This window comes from Erithacus rubecula (genome assembly GCF_903797595.1).
Source record: "Erithacus rubecula genome assembly, chromosome: 8".
Classification (NCBI taxonomy): domain Eukaryota; kingdom Metazoa; phylum Chordata; class Aves; order Passeriformes; family Muscicapidae; genus Erithacus; species Erithacus rubecula.
The window spans coordinates 25,264,368-25,284,511 of NC_136659.1; the positions used below are offsets into that span (position 1 = coordinate 25,264,368).

General features: G+C 39.0%; 1 protein-coding gene across 2 annotated transcripts in view; it reads left to right on the top strand.

The window, feature by feature from the left end:
• PTPN4 (protein tyrosine phosphatase non-receptor type 4) overlaps window positions 1–20,144 on the top strand; it is a 109,747-nt gene continuing 89,603 nt past the window's right edge. For both annotated transcript variants that reach the window (XR_013774941.1, XM_079311386.1), the window contains exon 1: window positions 1–610. Coding sequence is in view for 1 of the 2 variants with exons in the window: in XM_079311386.1 (XP_079167512.1) it covers window positions 598–610 (13 nt within the window). In the remaining variant the exon portion in view is untranslated. The remainder of the gene's footprint in view (window positions 611–20,144) is intronic.

Here is a 20,144-nt window from a genome sequence, read left to right on the forward strand (position 1 = left end):
GGGAAGGCGCCTCCGCAGCGCCCCGCCGCTCCACCTCTCCCCGGTCTCCTTTGCCTCCCGGTCGGGGCCGCGCGCGGGGCAGCCGCCGGTCCGTGCGAGGCAGTGCCGCGCCCCGTGAGGGAGACCCCGGCCCGTGCGGCCCCTCCGGCCGGTCGCTGTGAGGAGAGGGGGGGAGGAGAGGCCGGAGGGTGAGGGTGTCCTCCGCCTTCCCCCCAGGGCTCCTGCGTCCTCCTCTCCCCCAGCTCTTTTTCCCCCTCCTCCCCCCGCTCCCTCGGCCCAGCCGCTGCAGTACGATGCGGCGCTCGCCGCTGCGGCGGGGCGCGGGGCGGCTGCTGTCGCTGCTCCCGAGGCTGCGGCTCGGGCGGGCGCTGCGGGAAGACTGAGGGGGGGCGGCGAGCGGCGCCTCCGCTCCGGGTCTCGCTCCCGATCCCGCGGCGGGTGCGGGCGCTGCGCGTGCCCGAGCGTCTGCGGCGCGCGTGCCCGTGCGCGCGCCCGCGGAGGCGGGTTGGGGGTCGCGCGGGGCGGCAGCGGCGCGAGCGCGCAGCCCCCGCGCCTCTTCCCTCCGCGCTCCCCGCTCCATCTGGAACCAGGACGTGGATGTTACATGAAGGTAAAGGCGGCCGCCGGCGCGCTCGGGGCTCCGGGCTGGGGGGACGAGGGGTGCTGCGAGCCGCGTCTCTGTGCTCTAACCCACCCCCCCACGCCGCAACTTCGCGCTCAGGTCGCCGCGGGCGGAGAGCGACTCTGCCCTGAGCCCTTTCGGTGAGGGGGGAGCGTGTGCCTGCGCTCTCCCTCCGGTTCCCCCTCCGAAAAAACAGGAGAGCCGGCTCCCTGTGGCGGGGGGTGTGGGGGCTGTGCGGAGCTCGGGGGGGCGCGTAAACAGCCTCGAGGGGAGCGAGCTGCGGGGGCAGGTCGGGGTCTCTAAAATGCGGTGAACTCTGCCGAATGCCTGAAACAGATTTTTATTTTAGCCTGTTTAATAAAAAACTTTGCGATCCTGTGCTTTCTAGGCACATGTGCGCGTTGCCCTGGTTATGAGCAGGGAAAATAGGTTTGAGTGCTGTCGTTGCATTCCTCTGGTACATTTTTAGTGTCTCCCTCGAGCAGAAGGCTTGTATAATCGCTGTGTCTGTATGCGACAGAGGCTTTCCGTGTACCTGGTGATGGGTTAACTCGTGCATGCTGTTGCAGCACCGGCTGGAAGAGGCATAACGTCTTCTTCCTTTCAAAAATCTCCAAGAGCTAGTAGCTGAAACTAGATAGCTGCCAGTGTACGTGGAATGTTCCCACCTCTGGTTTGTTCGAAGGAAATACATCGTTCAGATGTAAAATGCACGTGAATGAACTTTATGCTGCTATGTACACCCATCAAGGACTTCAATGTGGCCAAGCTGTTATAATTTTTTGAACTGTGAGATAGAAAATATTTGTGTATTACTGAAGTACTAATGGATCTCAGCTGAAGAATAATTGTTAGACTGCAGTGTGCACATACATTTGCTCACCCACGGGGCATTTCTCTTGCCCTGAGCTAAACTCGGAGTTCAGTGGTGAGGGGGTTTTGTGCGTGCACGTTTGCCTGCTTGTTTTGGCAAATAAATGCTCTGTAACGTTGGGAGCCACCGACGTGTTCACACGCGTGCAGACATTGTGCTCGTCACATTGTAAATGTGCTTTGCAGGAATACAGGAATGAGTTACATTAGAATTGGTACACCCATTTTTTATTAGATATGTATATTGTAGGAAAGTTTTCCAGTTCATTGCTTGAACATAATATATTCAGTATTTTAATCTTACGGATGCCATTTTCTTGACAATGGATTTCTTGCTTCACTGACCTAAAAAGTTGTTTTTACATATTGGCATGACTGGCTTGCACCATGTTGATAAAATATTATTCTGGGTGATAAGCTTACAGACATGTACACGTGTGTCAATGTGTTTCCCAGGCAAGTTTATACTTCATAAACTCAGAAGTGTACTGTTGGTCTGATTTTTTTTGCTATGATTTTGTTGTCATTACAGTTTCTTTGTATTTTTAGATGATGTGTGGTTTTAATTTTAGTTTTTCAAAGTCAGATTGAACACTGAAATACAAATGCATTTTCTTCACAAGCAGAAATGTATTGAATAATTTTACCTTTCAGTATGTTTTCCTTATGTTTGTAGTTAAATTTGTTTGGAATCAGATTTAGAGTTTACTTCAATGGTTGCTTCTTGTTCAGCAAAATTGTGTGTGGAGTGTATTGTTTGTTGCCATGCTTTACAGTTCTCATGTCCTGTTAATGTCTAATTTAGGTTGTACATAGCAGTATTGATTGAACACCCTTGCTAAAAATACTTTCAGGGTTGGGTACACTTACACTATAGCAGCAGGAAAGTTCAGCAGCCAATACTGTTTTTCTGTGACTGGAATTAATTAATTATTAGCAGCTATATTTTTAAAGCATGAATAAAAACCAAAATCCTGTAATTTTAGAAGTAATGCTTATAGCTCTGTGGAGTGGATGAGCTCTCTATTAATGAGCAGAGTTCATGTAATACTGTTTACATGTCACTGGCATTAGCATATTTGAAATATATGGTAATGATGTACTCAGGGTACATAATTTAGGCTTAGATCCTGCAGTGGCCCCTGTTTGGGCAGATGAATCCACCTGCACAAAAGTTGCAGCAGGAACTTGATCTCAAACATTGGTTCAGTAGGCACCAGGCCTGTTTGTGGGCATTTGCTGTGTGTGAATGTTTGGATGTGTTTGTGTGATGTCACAGGGGCTTTGGGCATGCAGAGCTCCTGGGCTGGCAGCCTAATACAATAGTGTGTGACATGATTACTCAGGGATAAAGGGACTCTGAAAAGATTGCTTTCATATTGTAACAGCACTGCTGAAAGCTCCTGAGCAGCATCTGAGGGTTCCATTTCACTGGGTCATTATTTATGGTTGTTACTGTATAAGGATTGTACATGGGAGTTTTGTGCACTGGTTTATGTGCACATAGATCAAGTGGGATTTGTACTCTGCAAGTGTGTTCTGGAGAACTGAGGGGAGTTGGGGTGCAGGGGAAGGTAGCCAAGATGGGTCAGCCATAAACTCACTGGATGTGGGGAAAAGAACAGCTTGCTGTTCAGGGGCAGTTTAGGCTTTGGATGTAGCCAGTGGGCTGGGTAAATGTCTTCTGAAATTGACTGTGGATTGAGTATTCTGTTTTAACTTTTCAACTGTCAAAACTTTAGTTAGAGCAAACAGTGGACATGTGCATGATTGGTGTTTTTTTTGGTGTTGGAATCAGTGTTAGTCTAATTTCCTGATAAATAGCACGTTTCTGTGCTTGTTTTCTTGGTTCTTCTTACTACCTATAGTTTGATCCTCTGCCTCATCATGATTGTGCCTTTCTCCTCCCCAGTTTGAGTTTAAGTTTGGTGCAAGATCATATGAATCCCATGCCTTCATATCCTGTTTCTGTGTCACCTCACGTCCATTCTCACCAATTATAAAATGGTCAAACAAGAGAATCTTTCAGCAGATGGTTGACTGTGCTTTCTTTTTTTTTTTTTACTAGCACACTTTCACTCTGGTGCTGTCACTTTTCATAAAGTGGTCAGGCAAAATTCTCATGGGTTTTAATGTGCTCCATCCTAAATAACTGTAAAAAAGGTTTGTGTATGTATATAATATGGAATTGTTCATGGGGAAAAGAAGGGACTGTGAAGGTGGAAGGGCAAAGGGTGAGGAGAATGGCCTGAGCAGGAGACAAAACCCCAAGGAGCTCAGCAGTGGGCTGGTAATGCAACAGCAGGTCTTTGCTGTCTGGACCAGCTGCTCATATATGCTTGTTTGGGAACAGAGGCTGTTTTTCTTTCAGGACTTGTAATCCACTAGGTAGCACAAAAATAATTTTCTCTAGGCTTTTGAAAACCTTTAATTTCTAAAGTTCCTTTGGAGTTCCTTTTAAGTCTATATTTGTGTACATATATATAATTATTATAGTATTATATATGCAGGTACACATTCAAAATCTCCATCTTTATTTTGGAGAATTTCAGAATTATTAAAAAACTATTGCTACAAAATCAATTACTACAAGTTTATAGCAGTTAAAGGGTTCACAGAAGTTTTATTGATATGCTGACATACCAGAATTCAGTGACCAGATGTGTAGGTTAAAAGAATCTGGTTAACAGCACACTAAGTCTGTGCTGGTTGTATGCAGTGTCCCAGTACATGCCACAGAATGTTACAGCTGGTTGTCACAGAAATTCTCAGTAGATCAGACAAACATAACCTGATGAATTTCTCTTTGAAATGTGAGAATTGAACCAGCTTCTCCTTTCTCAGCTTATGCACCTTCAAAAATATACTTGGTAGGGTGATGCAATTAGACCTCTCTTGGCACACTGCTTTGCCTCACACTGCAATTACTTCTTGGACAAGTTTACTGTGACTATTGGATGATAAATGCAATTCCATTTGTGTGGTTTATGAGACACTGCCATCTCTACTGTTACATGAGGAAGGGGGAAATGGCTAATATCCATTTAAAAATAAACAGTCTTTTAATTATGAGTGTTTATGATGTGTAATGAAGAATGCTCTGGGAAATATTTTCACTGATTAGGGTGTGAAGTGAGCTCTGCATTGCCACTTCACAGTTTTCAGTCTGACGCTAAGATTGATGAAGAAGAAGTAGATAGTCCACTTCTTACAGCATGTGCCTTCTTACATTGCCTTTCTGGGCCTTTCTTATCTTTTTCAGGGTAACTAGATTAGAGAATAATAACTGAATTATTCTCCATGACCAAAGGCCCAGATCTTCAAATGACATTCAAATGTTGTGCTGACAGATTTAACATTTTCATACTTGGATATTTATTTTTTTTATTATACTGGTGTAGATTAGATTTAAGGAGGATGTATTCAGTTCTCTTATTAACCTGGGTTTTGGACTTATAATTAAAAATTGCTAAATATCTGCAAGTCAAAACCTTGTTCTGACTGGTGCTTTTTCTTGGGAAATATCAGTTTAAGTCTGAAGGTATTGAGTTCTATGTGATTTTGCTGTTTTGTTAGATAGTTTTAATAAGCAAATTGGAAAAAAAATAAATGTAAGCTCATTTCTGGGGTTTGCTTGGAGTAACAATTTTAATTTATTTGGTTTTGTGCTGTTAATTGTGCTTGGATTAAGCATATGATCCTCATTTTGTCTCCAAAAGGATATTATTAACTTTTGGGACAGTTGAATGTACTTTACCTTTTCCTGAGTCCTTTGACCAGTTTTTTGCATTTGTGTACCAACATTTCTCTGACCTACAAACCACCCACCCGCCCAAAAACCCGACCAACCAAACCTCCAAAGAATGTTTTGTGTCTGCTGCAAAAGACAGAAACAAGAAACAAATTATCAGTAAACAAACAAATCAGTACTGCCCTGAAACTTGTGTCAAGTATTGAATGCAATGAAAGTTACATAAGTGATGTTTTTTTAGATGAGAAAACGATTCTTAGTTAAGTCGCTTGCTTTTTTTGTGGCATCGGTCAGGTTGAAAGCAAGAAATTGAAACTATGTCTGCAGCAGATTGCTGTCCGTGTAAACCCGAGCAGCAGCTGGTAAAGGAGCCTGCTGTGGCTCCTTTGTCTCAGAGATGTGCAGGCGTACTTTGTCTTGGAGGAGGTTAACAAGCAAGATTTCTGTGTTTTCTGGTCACAGTGGAAGGTGGTATTTGCAGAAGAGTCCAGAAAATGAATTTGAAAACACTGCAAAGCTGTATTTTTAAAAGGAGAGGTTCAAGTGTGACACACCAGAACTTGTGTTCCCTCGATGTGCCAACAGATACAGTGCTGAAGTAACTACATGCTTAGTTCAGGCTTGCAGAGAGCTAGAACGTTGTTAATTCCTGTCTTTCAGGTAGAGAAATTACCACATGGTCACTAAGAGCACAGGGAAAATATACCTGTCAGTGGAAGAACAGTTATTGCTATTAATGCTCTCTGAACTTCCAACTTGGTACACTTTTTTATCTGGGCCAATAAATAATTTCTTGATGGTGCTTTCCCTTATATTTTCCTAAGCCATGAAGTTGCAAAACGTTAATTGTAATTAAAGCTCTTTTAACTGATTTGAACAAAGAAATAATCCAAAATGTGATGTATTTCTCTTGGTACAGAAAAAAAAAAAATGCTTCTCAGATTTAACAGCTATGATTCAATGCTTTTCCTTAAAAAAAAAAAGGACTATTTGGGAGGAAGGTCACATAATAAAACTGTGTTTGTTTTGTTTGCATTAACCTTGTCAGTGAATTCAGAGATGTGTTTTGGGAGAAAAACCTGCAATCTTCCCATGAGCAATTGGCTCTGGAGAGAGTTAAAATTAGCATATGTCACTTTGCATTTGTCTGTGTTGGTACATGCAACAAACTTTTTAGTGTCATCTGAAAAAGTGAGACATATTTTTGTCTTTTGATGTGTAAATAGGGTTAAAGATGACCAATGCTGATGTCCAGTCGTGTGTTGCATTGTAAGTTGTTTTGTTGTGTGCACTGCATATGCCACTTTTGTATTGTGTCTCTAAACTGCTTATAGCCTCAGTACTGCTTTTGAAATGTTTTACTGAGTTTATAGAGTGCCACTATTTAGAAGAGCCTTTTTTTTTGGAGAAGGGATGTGTATCAATTTGTTTGACTTGAAAAAATTTTATGGAACTTGGTATTTGAGTTTTAAATCTGTGGCCTGTAACCTCCAAACTGTGAGCTGCTATTAAGACTTACCTTGGAAGAGGCTCTTTTTTTTTTTTTTTTTTTTTTTTTTTTTCTCCTGGGAGGCAAGCTGCAGTTAGGATTGATGCCACAGTCTGTTTTTAGTACTTGAGTGCAAATGAGGCTATGGATGAGTCTTGGGAATCCTAATCTACAAGTAATTCCCCACTTACTATGTTTTAGGCTTGTGTGTTGACTCTGTAAGGAGACAGTGCATCCTGTTAGCTTGTCCAAGTGCACCTGTGTTCCATGGAGCAGATCCCTTTAATATTTGGAAGGATACAATGTTTATAAAAGAAGATTTTGAAAGTCTAAAATGTTTCTGCCTCTAAAACTAGAGGGCTATAATATCTTTGTGTGAGTCAGGATAGAGAAGAGGGGAAAGAGGAAAAGGACAGCTGCCCTGCAATGATTTTGAAGTGTGTAGGGTTTTGGTAAACATAATGACATAGGAAAGGTAAATATTTTTATTTTAATGTCAACAAATCTTATGACCTGTTGTGAAGTCTGTGCTGAAATAACCGTGGTACACACAACTACAGGAGGAAGAAACTGAAATGCAGAAGTGATATTACAATGGAACAAACACACCAGATGGTTATATTATGGCATCTTACCTCCAAATGATTTGAATATTTTTTTTTGGCTTTTTTTCTAGCAAGCTTAAATAAGACTCCTGATCTAGATTCTTCAGTGCTAAGGGCTGATCCAGTAACTACTAGTTGTGATTCTGTCACCTCTTCTCAAGTTAACTATACATACAGCTAGGTGAGGAGGGACAGAACATTAATGGTGGCAAAAGTTTCTTACCTTTCTTAACCTTTTCCTAATTAATATTTTGCTTCTCCTTTCATTGTATGATATATTAAAATACACCATGTAAGTCAGATTTGTAAACTACTCAGGCTGAAAGTGGCTTGATTTTTTTAAACCTTCAGCTATTCAAATTTGGACTAAGGAAATAATTTTGGAGTTTGTTGCTGGGCAAACATTATTTTTGTTTTGCTTTCCTGCGTGGTGTAATGTGGTTACAATTTTTTGGCATCTTCACTGAATAGGTTTGCTATTACTTAAGAGACTTATGATATTGGTGATACTGTCTCTTCCCTTTTCTCACAGTATAGATTTGAGTATTTTGTTCTGCAGTTCCTGGATCTGCTTGGGGAAGTGACCATGTGAGTGTGTGCCTGGTGAGGGATGCAGTGTGGTGGATGTTCCCTGGACTCTTTTGGTGAAGCTGGTTTTGACTTCCTACAATCCTCATGTTTGCAGAAACTCTGGATTATTTTCAAGCTTTTGCAATAGTTAAGTGAATTGTATAAAATTGAATAATAGACATAATAAAGATATTAATTAAAATATTGCTGCTTTCAAAAACATGCCACTTGAAAGACTGAGAGACAGACAGTAGGAAAATGAGGTGTGAGTAACCACTAAGGATGTATATATACAGTTACACTTAGAACAGAATTCCTCAGTAGAGGACTAGAAAATAGATTGAAAATGAACATCTGACAAAAAGTCCTCCAAGAGGAAATTCCTGCAGGAGAACTTCATTCTTGAGATTAATTAAATGAAAGATCAGGAATTCTCTAGATAGCTGTAAGCTCTTTAATAAAACTGAAGTAAGCAATTAAAAGACTCGGTTGTAGTTACTAGCAGAAGCGTTACCTCCTTTTAATGATCGTGGTGCTGTCCCCTCCCTAGTTACATATGCTCTCCCTCCTTTTACAGAAAAGCTATATGGGACTCATTAATGCTGGATGCTTTCTGCAGGATTTTCATAAAAAGCACCCTTCTCTGAATAAGGGTGATATAGATAATAACTTCTTTGGCATTGGAAGCACAATCACAGTCCTGAGAAAACAGAAATAAAAGTGCTTTGTAGAAATTATACTAATGAAATGTATGTGAGAGAGGAGCTTAAAAGAGAAACCTGATTAACATCTGAAACTTCAGCTCATGTTCAGCCACCTTTGAAAAGAAATTATGTTGCCAGTAGAGCTACTCTGTCAAATCTCTGTTTTCTATTTCTAACTTACATTGATGTAAGCATTTTCTAATCCACCTCTTTACAGTATATTTTTTTCCTTTGTTTACCAGACAAACAGATTCATTTTAACTGTTGTGTAAAATGATTGTAGCAACTCTGGTATCTGCAGAAGCCTTTTCCCACTGAAGTCTTCCATATTCATTTGAATATATTTTGTGTTGTGGTGTACCATGATGATTGTGTGTGCTCCAGCAGTTGTGTACAATTAGCTGGCATGTGTTATGTGACCAGAGATCCATCTCTCATCAGATAGTAGTGCGTGATAGCAAATTATGTCATCGTGTTAGGAACACAGATGTGTAACTGCAGATTCAAAGAAGTTGCCATACTTCAGCAGAATGAGTGTGCCATGAGTAATTAGGAAAAATAAAATAAATTATTATATGCATTGAGTAGTGCTATAATAATAATTTCAAATTGCTTCAAAATAAGATACTACTTAAGATATTGAAGAGCACTCTGTGGTAAGATTATTTTAGAAGTGTTCATTACTTTCCGTGGGAAAACAAATGTGGTTTATGTTGAAATAAAGACTGATACAGAAGTTCTGAAGATAAATTTATTAATTTTATTATTTTTCTGCTTTAAACAGAAAGCTACATTCTAAAAATCTGCTTTCCAGACTTAGATGTCTTGTGTTAGTACTCAGAAAAAACAGTGAAACTTTTTCTTTTGGTGGTGTATAAATTTCCTTATTTTCTTAGCATAATTAACATATATTGTGCACTTCAGATATATCTATATGCACAGTATGTAAAATGTCATCTTATTGGGGGTATAGTGGACAAAATGATGGAGTGATAGCATTTTAAAATTCTGTAAAATAAAACTATGTTTTACTATAGATTATATTTGAAGATTATTGCAAGTTATGTAGAAATAATGTCTGAGAAGCAAATACCAATGCTTATGCTTTCTCTTCAGGAGTGATGGAGAATGCATTTTGAATATTGTTTTTGTATTAGATTTATTTTCTGTCAAACCATTGTCATACATGCTTGCACTTCAAAAAAAATGTTGAAACATTCTGTTGACTTTTTGAAACTTTTTGGCAACACTGCTCTCTCCATTTATTTTGTCCCTTGTTTAACAGTTTTTGTGTGTGTTTTCAAAAGCACTTCCATTCACAATTCAATGCATTCAATAGAATTCTAATAGGAACTGCACGTAAATAACTACAGAAATCAATGCTTCAATTCAGCCAAGAGGTTTTTTGTGACTTCAAAAGCCACAAGAGCATTTATTATTAGAAACATACAATTGACTTTTCTTGTATTATCATTTTGCATAGTGATTTGGCTTTTGCCACCACAACAAGATGTTTGACAGTTTCATTTGAAAATGATGTATTTACATTCGGCACTCTAAAACAGTGTAATTTTTATCTTTTCTCTCAAGCTCTATTCATGTTATTTTGCATGTTGCACTCTATGTAAATGTTGTTAGTGAAATAGTCACTGATTTCTCCTCAGAGATCAACCAAATGCTAAGTATAATCTCCTGTTTTTATATTGTGATGAAAATATAGAAATACTCTTCAAAGAATGAAGTTGTTTGGTTAGTTTTCATCTGTTTGTGTGCAGCATCTCCTCTCCTCCAAGCGCTCAATTTTCTGATGCTGCAACCACAGGAGTGACCAGCCTGTGATCCTGCAGGGTTGTGCTGGAAGTACTTCCAGTGTTCACATTACACCTCAGACCATGCCATCTGGAACAGTCCTTTGGATTCTCAAGTTTTTAGGTGGATTCTAGGAAGTGAGATTATCTCCAAGGAGGTGGTTTGAGCACACCAGAAGCTTTAGAAAATGGGTGTTTTTCTTTTGGAGTAGTCCAAAGATACTGTGATGTGAAATACAGCACTCTGTGTTCAGTAATGCTTTACTGCCATATAAATGAACCCTTTGAGTGATGATGAGCTTTTGGGCAGCTCATGCAGCTTCTGTCAGGTAATGGTACAGTGTTACCACCTGTGGGGTGGGAGCACATCTAGAAGGGGAGAGTTTTGTTTTGGTTGTCATCAGGGTACTCAGATTAATGGATTTTTCTGTATTCCAGTTGTACTTCTCAGTGCTGCTGCTAATTCAGAAAAACAGGTCAAGCTACCAGCAGAGCCTTCTAGATGACGATCACCTTTCCCCACCCTGTAAATCTCCTCATTCCTGCTCACCAGACAGTCTGGTTCTGTGTGAGAAGGTGTTAAGAGCTTTGTGGATTTTCATCCTGAAAACCAAGTGATGCTGAGGCTTGCTACCACCAGTCCAGTCAGCTTCAGATGCAGACCCACAGTCCCCTCCTCACCTACCTTGCTGCATAAACAGGTGCATGTTTTGGCACTTGAGAAACATTTCAGCTCAGTGGAGACCTAGGGAAGCGTGGCCTGTCTCTAGTCCTTCCCTTTCCTAAGACTTGGAGTGGAAAGACTTCTCTGATGAAACTTACTCTGTGCCTTGAGAAGTGTTTTGCTGGTGATGAGGAGAAAGAGAGGCAAAGGGGAGTGTGGTGAGGAGCAAGATTGGTAACACAGACCATATCGTAGCTGCAGAGCCATTGGTCTTCAGTGTTGTCATTTGGAATTATAGGCATTTAGGATTTAAATCCTGTCATGGTGTTGTCTTGGGGAAAAAAAAAAAAAAAAAAAGGAAAGTGAAGTTGCATCTTCTGTTAGTTCCTCATAGTTCTTCCCTATTTCCTTTTCCACTTCTGTCTAATTCAGATTGCATTTGAGTCAGCTGCTTTCATCTTGACACTTATGTCATTCAAGGATCCACAAAGTTAGTATGTTAATGTCTGCATTTCAACTGACTGATAGGTACACCAAAACCTATCTTAATTTTGTCACTGCAACATGAAGCTTCTTTTAATTTCCCAGGCTGTTAAACATTTAACAAAGCAAGGTAATAGAATGTTGCTAGCACAGTTTGTAAGCCTAATGTTTCAAGTTTATTAAACATGACTTTTTCTTTATTCTTAAAACACATTCTTGCCCTTCCCCTGTTCTTGTAGGTCCTTTGAATGTAACAAATTTATTAGCTGGAAGAAATAATAATGGACATCTAAAAATAGTTTAGCTAGGGAAACTTGGTTCTGCTAAAGGGCAAAAAATAATTTTACATTTGTCTAAAAGTGAACATACTTCTGTAATTTTAGACTTATCTGTCTTCTGCTTTTTTATGAAAAACAGTTCATGACAGTAAGCAAGACATACCAAATACCTCGTTTTATTTGACATGGATCAAATATTTGTGGGTATTATCAATCCTCTTTTGAGCGCTGCTGTTCTTAAACAGCCAACCTCAAATATATCAGAAACATTTTGATACATTTTGCTTCAAATGTTTGTAATTTGTTTTGAATGCAAGAAGAGGAAATAGAAGCAGAAACCCCCCCTCCAGAAAACACCAAAATGGGTAGGAGATGGGGAAGGCTGGAAAAGCAGCAATCTATCCAGCTCGTGCAAGTAGGTGCCAGAAAACCTGAAACATGGATATTAAAAAAATATAGTATTGGTATGGAGCAAGAAAGAAGTTATTGCTTGATACAGCATAGTGTGTTTCATAGCTTCCCACTGTCAGGTAATCCCTTTTATATTGCTTCAAAGTATATACAAGTGTATATCCTCTTTTTAGAACAGGTAGTTAAAAACTTACCTTGGGGACAAAAATATAGTCCTAAATTTGAATTAAATCCTTCCCTGACTACTTTACTGTGTTTTGTACTTGTCATCCCTTCTCCATAAGTGCTCTTTTCTGCCACGGCAGGGTCTGTGAGTGTGTTGCACTCCTTACCATTATAAAAAAACCTGAATCTAATATCTAATAGATGTAACATTGAATGTCTTAGTAAGCATTCCATCAGCTATATATAGATAAAAATTGTGTTTCAAAGTGCTTAAAAACTCTAATGCATTCAATTTCAGCAGTATTATATGATGTAACCCAAATTATTTCTTATTTATTATTGTGCCTTTTCAGGTGTTTCATTTTGGTAGTGATTGGTATAGGAACAGTCTCCTGACTGTTCTTGTTTGACCTGCATCTGGTTTAGGAAGCTTAAAACCAAATCCATTTGAGGTTTTGCAAAACTGAGAATCATGAGGAAGGACCTTCATCTGTCCCGTGGGCTGTGCGCCTGACTCAGTATCCTCATATGAGGAATTCCCTGTCTACAACAGCATGACATAGTTGGTTTATGTTGTATCTTATGACCTACTAAAAATACTCACTTTCCTTCCCACTTACCTTCTAAGATCATTTTCAGCAGAATTGGTGTATAATCACCTTGTGTGCAATTTTGGTATTTTTGCAGTGAATTGTGCCTGCTTGATAGAGTAAAGAAATTGCCCAAACTTGTTTTCAGAAAATAGTTTTCCACCCTAGTTTTTAGGAGTAAACGCTGTTCTTATGTGCTGAAGACATTGATGACGCTTTAGGAATTTGAAGTTTTTTTGCTGTATTTAAGCATGTGTTACTGGGAATGAAGTAAATTGAATGTAAATTTCCATAAATGACTGGATACAGTGTCCATGAGGGGTTGGAAGACTACTGGGATCAGTAGAGAAAGCATAAATTGGATCAGAAGCTGACCAAAGAGAACCCTGCAAACTGTTATACTCTAAAAGCGTTATTAGTCATGCTCTTCAAAAATTAGTCTTGAAATTAATCCTATCTCATTTGTGTCTCTTCTTATTAAAAGCTGCAGATAACAGAAACATTTTTAGTATATCAGAAGACTGGATTACCCCATAAGGAAAATAAGATAAATTCAAGATTTGAGTATGCAAAAAATTAATACAATTTAATAATACGAAATTAAGTATTTTAGGTGTAAGAACTTAGGAATTTAGGAGTCATGAATTGGTGAGTAGGAAAGGAATTTGGGAATGCTGATGGGAATGTAAGTAATAGCTCCCAGTGGAAAGCACAAGCAAGGATAACCCACCTAAAAGTTATCTGTGGCTCATTGTTAGAGCGAAGCATAGAGCAGGAGCAGTTTCTGCACCTGCTCTTGCATTGGCTAATGATGTTTAGTGCTGGCTTGGATAACAGAAGAAAATTGAGGATAGCAGCTCTGAAAGCCTCACCCACAGCACAAATTAGGGGTGACTGTGATTGTATTGGAGAACAAAGTTTCAGTGCAGAAAAAAATATTTTTTTTTTGTAAACTTGTCAAGGTAGAGTCCGATTCATTAGTGCCGATAGAAGATAGATTATGTTTTAAAAATGTATTTATAAAACAGTTTTCTAAGAAATACTTCAGTCTTGTAAAACAGTTTCTCTTGTGCAATTTTTTTCCAGACTTTTCTTTTGTTATGAGAATACAACTGAAAAGAAAAAGCATTTTGTGAGAACTTCGAAAGGTCTTAATTTTAAAAAGGAATTGTATGGATTGGATTTCAACTGACAAGACCCATTTATAGTTTTAGTGTCAATGTTAGAAACTCAGTTTTACCAGTAATCTATATTATATCATGATATACTGGTATCTTGATTTACTGATCTTAAAACAACAAACTGAAGTAATGGCCTCTTGTGCTGAAATCAGCAGAGGTTGGTTTCTCTGGAAAAGGGTGCTGCCACTGGTGCCCTGTTAGGACAGACAAAAGGCTGATCATCAGGAACATCTGGATCTGACTGTCAAATGAACTAATGTGGCAGTACCACTAATTACAGCTCACTCTTAACATTCTGTCCTTGTTCAGATTTACAGCATTTACAATAAGATTATCAGTCTGTTATTATATATATGTACATATATAGTTATATATGTTTTATGTAGTTTTATATAGTTTTATACTAAAAATTGGGGGAAACCCTTTGTGTCTGAGCAACTGATGTAATTTATTATGAGGTGTTGATATGTGCTTTAGAGACTTTAATACCTCTACTCTGTGGACCTGGTGTGACTGTCTTAAGTATTTTTTCATTGCCTACAATGTGCCAAGGTGAGCTGCTGGTGTATTGGGTTTGTGGCCAGGTTTTGGTAGCAAGGGTGAGAGCAGAGCCCGTCCCTGGGGCTGCCAGAGGGATGTGCTGCCCAAGTCTGGGCTCATCACACGTGGGGGTAACGCCTCTGTGGTAACATTGAAGAAGTTATAGCACAGAAGTAATTACAGCCAGAGAAGGGTGTTACACTATAATGATTTTGCATGTTAGCAGAATTTTATTTTGCAAGAGATGTCTATGTAGACAAATTGTGTTTTATTTGGGAGTGGATTTTTGTTGGTTTTGTTTTTGGTTTGTAATAGATTTGATCTGAGTTAGATCAGACCAAACACAAGCAGAAACAAATTCTGAAGGAAAGACAATTCAGTATGACTTCTGGTTGAATTCTCGTCTGAACTGAAATAAAAGCAGCCTTAGAGTAGAAAAATGGGTGTTGTTTTGGATGTTGTCAGAGATGGAAAGAAGAAAGGAGAGGAAGAAAGAGTTCTGTTATCTTTTATTAATCTGGATTGAAAGCTGAACATCTGAAGCCATTTGCCTTGATCTTTTGGAGGAGGCCTTTTTATTATTTCTTGAGGAAAAAGATTTTATGGAGTCATTTTATGCATCTTAAACATCTCGTATCAAAATAGAGGGAAGCAGAAAATATCAGTATGTATGGAATATAATATTTGAACAGGTAAGAAATGAATACATACCATGTGATATTTAGAAACTTTTACATGACTTGGACTTGTAAGCACTTAGAATTTCTGAAAAGTAAATTTAAGATATTATTTCAGTGTCCATCTCTGTTTTAGAAAGAAAGCATTGGTTTCTAAGTCAGTTAAATTGTTTCTGAAGAGGTAAAACACTATGAAAGTCATCTTTCAGTTTGTAACCTAAAGCTAACTAAGCTATCTAATAGACAAGTACAGCTAGAAATATATAGGGGTCTTCCTTCTCCTTTCCCTGTGCCCAATTGAACATTGGCTAGTGTGTTCTAAGACCTACACCCATGTCTGGCGGTCACTTTCCAGAGGATGTTAGCTTGGCCATGCATAGTTAAGCCCCACGTCCCCTCAGCTCTTCTCACTGCTGTATTGACTGCAATTAACTATAGCAGGAATAAATCCCTTGAGCACTGCAGATCCTGTGAAACCAGGTTATCTATGGCTGTGCAGATTTCAAAATGCATTTAAAAAATATAATTATTCTGAATGTTATGTTAGCATACTTTGGCTTTTCAAGGGAATGTATACATTCTCTGGCACCTTAAGAGTTGTATTCATCCATCAGAAGGTTAAGAGCATGTGTGCAGGTGGGGCTACTCCACCTGTGGGAGCCTGCAGCGTTCCTGGAGGTGATTGTTTCATCCACTGCCTTCTGCCTTTTGAAGCCACCATCTCAGTGTGTGTCATGATCTTCTGTCACCAGGGTGTGCCAGGGGTATGTGCTGGTGTGGATTGATAGGTTTTTGATTAGTGTGGTGCAGCAGAAACAATCACACAGGGGCTCAAGATCCAGGATGCTACATTCAACTGGCTGGGAGAGCCAATAATGACAGCTGTTTCCTGCTTTCTCTCTTCCTTCAGCTGCTAGCACTTTTCTGCTTTACCCACAACAGGTCTTTGGTCTGTTCTTGTACAGTTATATGGCATTTTCAGGTGGGAGAACATGTATCAAGCAGCTACATAATCAACTTGGCCTTGCCTACTCACCTGCTGCTGCCTGAGCTGAAATCTTTAAGCCAGTTATGTTGGATGCACTGGCATGAAACTCTTCATAGCACAATCTCTGTATTTCCATACATCAAAATAGCATTCTTTGTCTTTCATTGGCAAAAGTGACAATCATTATTTTCAGTATAAGTTTATCTATTTGGACTTGGACATGTGCTAGATAAGAAAAATAATTGTGAAGTAAAAGTCTAGACTCCATCAATATTCTGGCAAATGGTAAAACTGAGTGCACAGGAAGAAACTTAAGTAAAAGTTCCGCTGCAGGGACTAGTTGTAGGAAAATATATCAGCCCCAGTTACAACAGTCTTCCTTTTTGGAAAGGTCTGCCAAAGTCATTGATGAAGATAAAATCCAATCTTTCCTGTGTTTGTGTGCCAAAGATGATATGCTAAAGGAATCATAGAATTTATGCCAAGTTCTGTGGGTTTTAAGAATTGCTTGTTAACTAGAGGAGATTTTTTTCTTTGAGTTGCATAAATTAACCTTTTTTCTAACAATTCATCTTTTGTTTATGTGTTACTGTTCCTTGTTCATTTGTACTGTCATCCTCATTCTCCCCCCACCCCTCATGCACTAGTCACTTTTCATACCACAGGGAGAAAAATTTTGCATCAAAAGGGCTGGCACAGCACGTGCTGCAGATAAGAATGGGAGTGCACTCTTGGATCAGATAAAAGATCCGGAACTCAGTAATCCTGACAGTGATGAATAACGTGGAGACGTGTAAGACTCGTGTCCTGTATACAATGAACCTTCCTTGATGTAGCAACATACAACTGACTGTAAATTCATTCCTAGGTTTAAGGGTTTTGACATGTAGGTACTGATAGCTGTAGCTTTTTTTCCCCTGTAGAATATACAACTATTTTAAATGTTCATGGTAAACCCAAACATAAAAGCATTTCTGGTATGTTTCAGTCAAAGAAATAATGGGCTGAAAAAGGAAGGTGCTAATGTGTTATCTTTTAAATAGAGTGCATTGTATGAGCTTAGTGTTCATTTCCTGAGAAAAAGAAGGAAGGAGCATAAATTTGAAATTGTGAGGATCATGTTGTGGATACATATGGATGTAACTATTATACAAGACCTTATTCTAATGCCAGTACCTGATAAGAACAGCAAGAAATGTATGACCAGTGTGGGCTGCTGCCACTGACTCACTGTGTAATGACAGGCAAATTACTTGGTTTTCTGCATCTTGTTCTATTCCTTTATAAATGAGAAATAGTTTCCCAGTAAAACTCTGAGATCATTGGATAAAAGGAGATTTTTTTTTTTGTACGCCTACTGAATGTATAAATTTGAAGATAGAAAGTGCAGCAAATACCAGGTTCTGTGCAAGTCTTTTACCAGTACAGACACAGTAGGATGAGTCTTGCTGCTCATTATGGATTGTATTAAGCCATGTTGTTCTTTTGAAGACCTCTTAATGCACAAACAAAAATAGGAGTTTAGGTCAGATTTGGCACTTCAGGGCATATTCTGTTTGGTTTCTTTTTGTAGTTGAGTACAGCTTCAATAAAACTTTTCTGGTGTCTGCATTGATAACCGGATTCCATTTTGTTTGATATGCCAGACATAGCACCGCCTTCAGATGAAACAGTACAGGGAGCCCTTCAGAGTAGTTTTCTGTCAATCTCCATCACCTCTGTCATGTTGTGTCTTTGGCTACATTTTATCACTGAATTTTGTAAGTTTTGGGGAACTTGACCTTTTCAGAATTGTCTGCATTAACTCTATAGTCTTAATCTTTCCCCTGGCACCTCCTGAAACAAAATACAAATTAATGATTCAGACACCACAAAACAAATCACATGCCACTTCTTTCTTCCCAAAGATTCTTCACTGTCATTGTTTGCTGTATTGGGTGCAAGTCCTTGTGTGTTCTGTGGTGAAAGGGACCTAAAGAATGCAGAAAAATGGAAGGGAGTTCTGTAGCAGATAAGCAGGGAAGTGATGCAACATTTTCAGGTATATATATTAGATGATTTCAATAAATAAAAAGAAAGGCATTATTTCAGCACAGATGTATAGAAGTTTACAGGTTTCATGTGTGTTTGTTTTTTTAACAGTCCTATTTTTTTGTGATAATCCTTAAGTAGCTATGGAAATGATGAAAAATACATGAAATTTCTGGTCTCTAGTGCTTCAAGGAAGGATGTGCTGTTGTCTCTTTTTGTGATTTCCCCTCCGTTTTTGCACTTTCATCTCCTTCCCTTCCATTTGTCATCATTCTTAATCCCTTTTAAATCTGCTCACTTTATTAGATTTTTTTTATCACATGAAACACTTGCTTTAGTTAGCTTCATCATTAAAAAAAAATCCCATCCACTGATTGCAGTTATCACCCCATTTTATCTGGTTGTGTTTTGCCCCAGATTCAGGAAATGCACAGTCAAAAGCTTCAGTTTTGAATTTATCTTCACATTTTACTTACCTTTCCACAATTTTACACCCTCTTGTTCTTTTCTTGAAATGGCTTTTAACAAAATGAATGAGATGAATGAGTGAATGATATTCACTTGGCTGGATGCTAATACCTTTACCTTTTCCTTGTTGTGACCATGAAGGAAGCCTTCCTTTCCTCATGGACACCTGCCAGCCTCCTTGTGCTGCTGTAGTGCTTTTGCCACTGCACAATGAGTCATGTTGGGGAATTGGTCTGACTGAAGAATAATTTTGCCAAAATTGTGTTGCTTCTTATTTCCCCACTCTGGTTTACCATATGGCTGTACAAATGGCTATGTCAGCAGTAGGGAGAGAATGATGCAAGGCTGGAAGCAAGAGGCCAGACTCAGGAGTGGGTCAGGGATGCTGTGTTAGCTAACACTGCCAGGTAATGTCAAAATAAAAAGAGTTTGTCAGAGTAAAGGCTACTTGTCTGTGATATTGTCACATCCTACTTCTAGAAATCCTGATCTCTGCTGCTTTTTTTCCTTACCTTTTTTCCTTACCTTTTTACCTTTTTTCCTTACCTCTCCCCTTTGCTGTTTAGCATATTTTCCAAAGCTTCTTGTTTATCTCTTAGAATAAGTACATCAATAACAACATGAGTAGAAAGCCTCCATTTCTCAGTGTGCACAGGAGGTGGAGCCTGTTGCCCTCAGGATAAGTTGAAAGCCTAATTTGAATCGTGTGTGTGGGAATCATTAGTTAAACCTGTACTGTCGTTTGTACATAACCATAAAATAATACAGTGAGGTTTAGATTGATAAGATGTTGAGGTTAGATATGTACAAGTTTTTAAAAAATTATTTAGATCAGCAATTGTCCATATCAGTACAGTATGATACCTGCTTATTGTGAAAAATGAAAAACTTAAGCCATTTGGTAGAATAATTCATTAAAAAAAAAAAAAAAAGTAATGCAATCTAATCTGCTTTCATAGTGTCTTTCCAGTAGTGACTGGATATCTTGACAAGACATGTCATGTCCCTGAAATCAATGACAAGGTGCTCTTGGCAAACAAATGCACTAAATAATCCCTTCCTTTTCCTAAGTCTGCAGAGATGCACTTGATTACTTTGCAGTCAAGTTATTAACAAGCAGCATAAAAATGTTTGGTATTTTTTTTCTTGTTTCTATGTTTGTTGTGGATGTTAGTTTTACTCTACTGATACTAAAATGGTGAAATATGCATCTGAATTTAAGTTACCTGCAAATGCCATAGTTTTC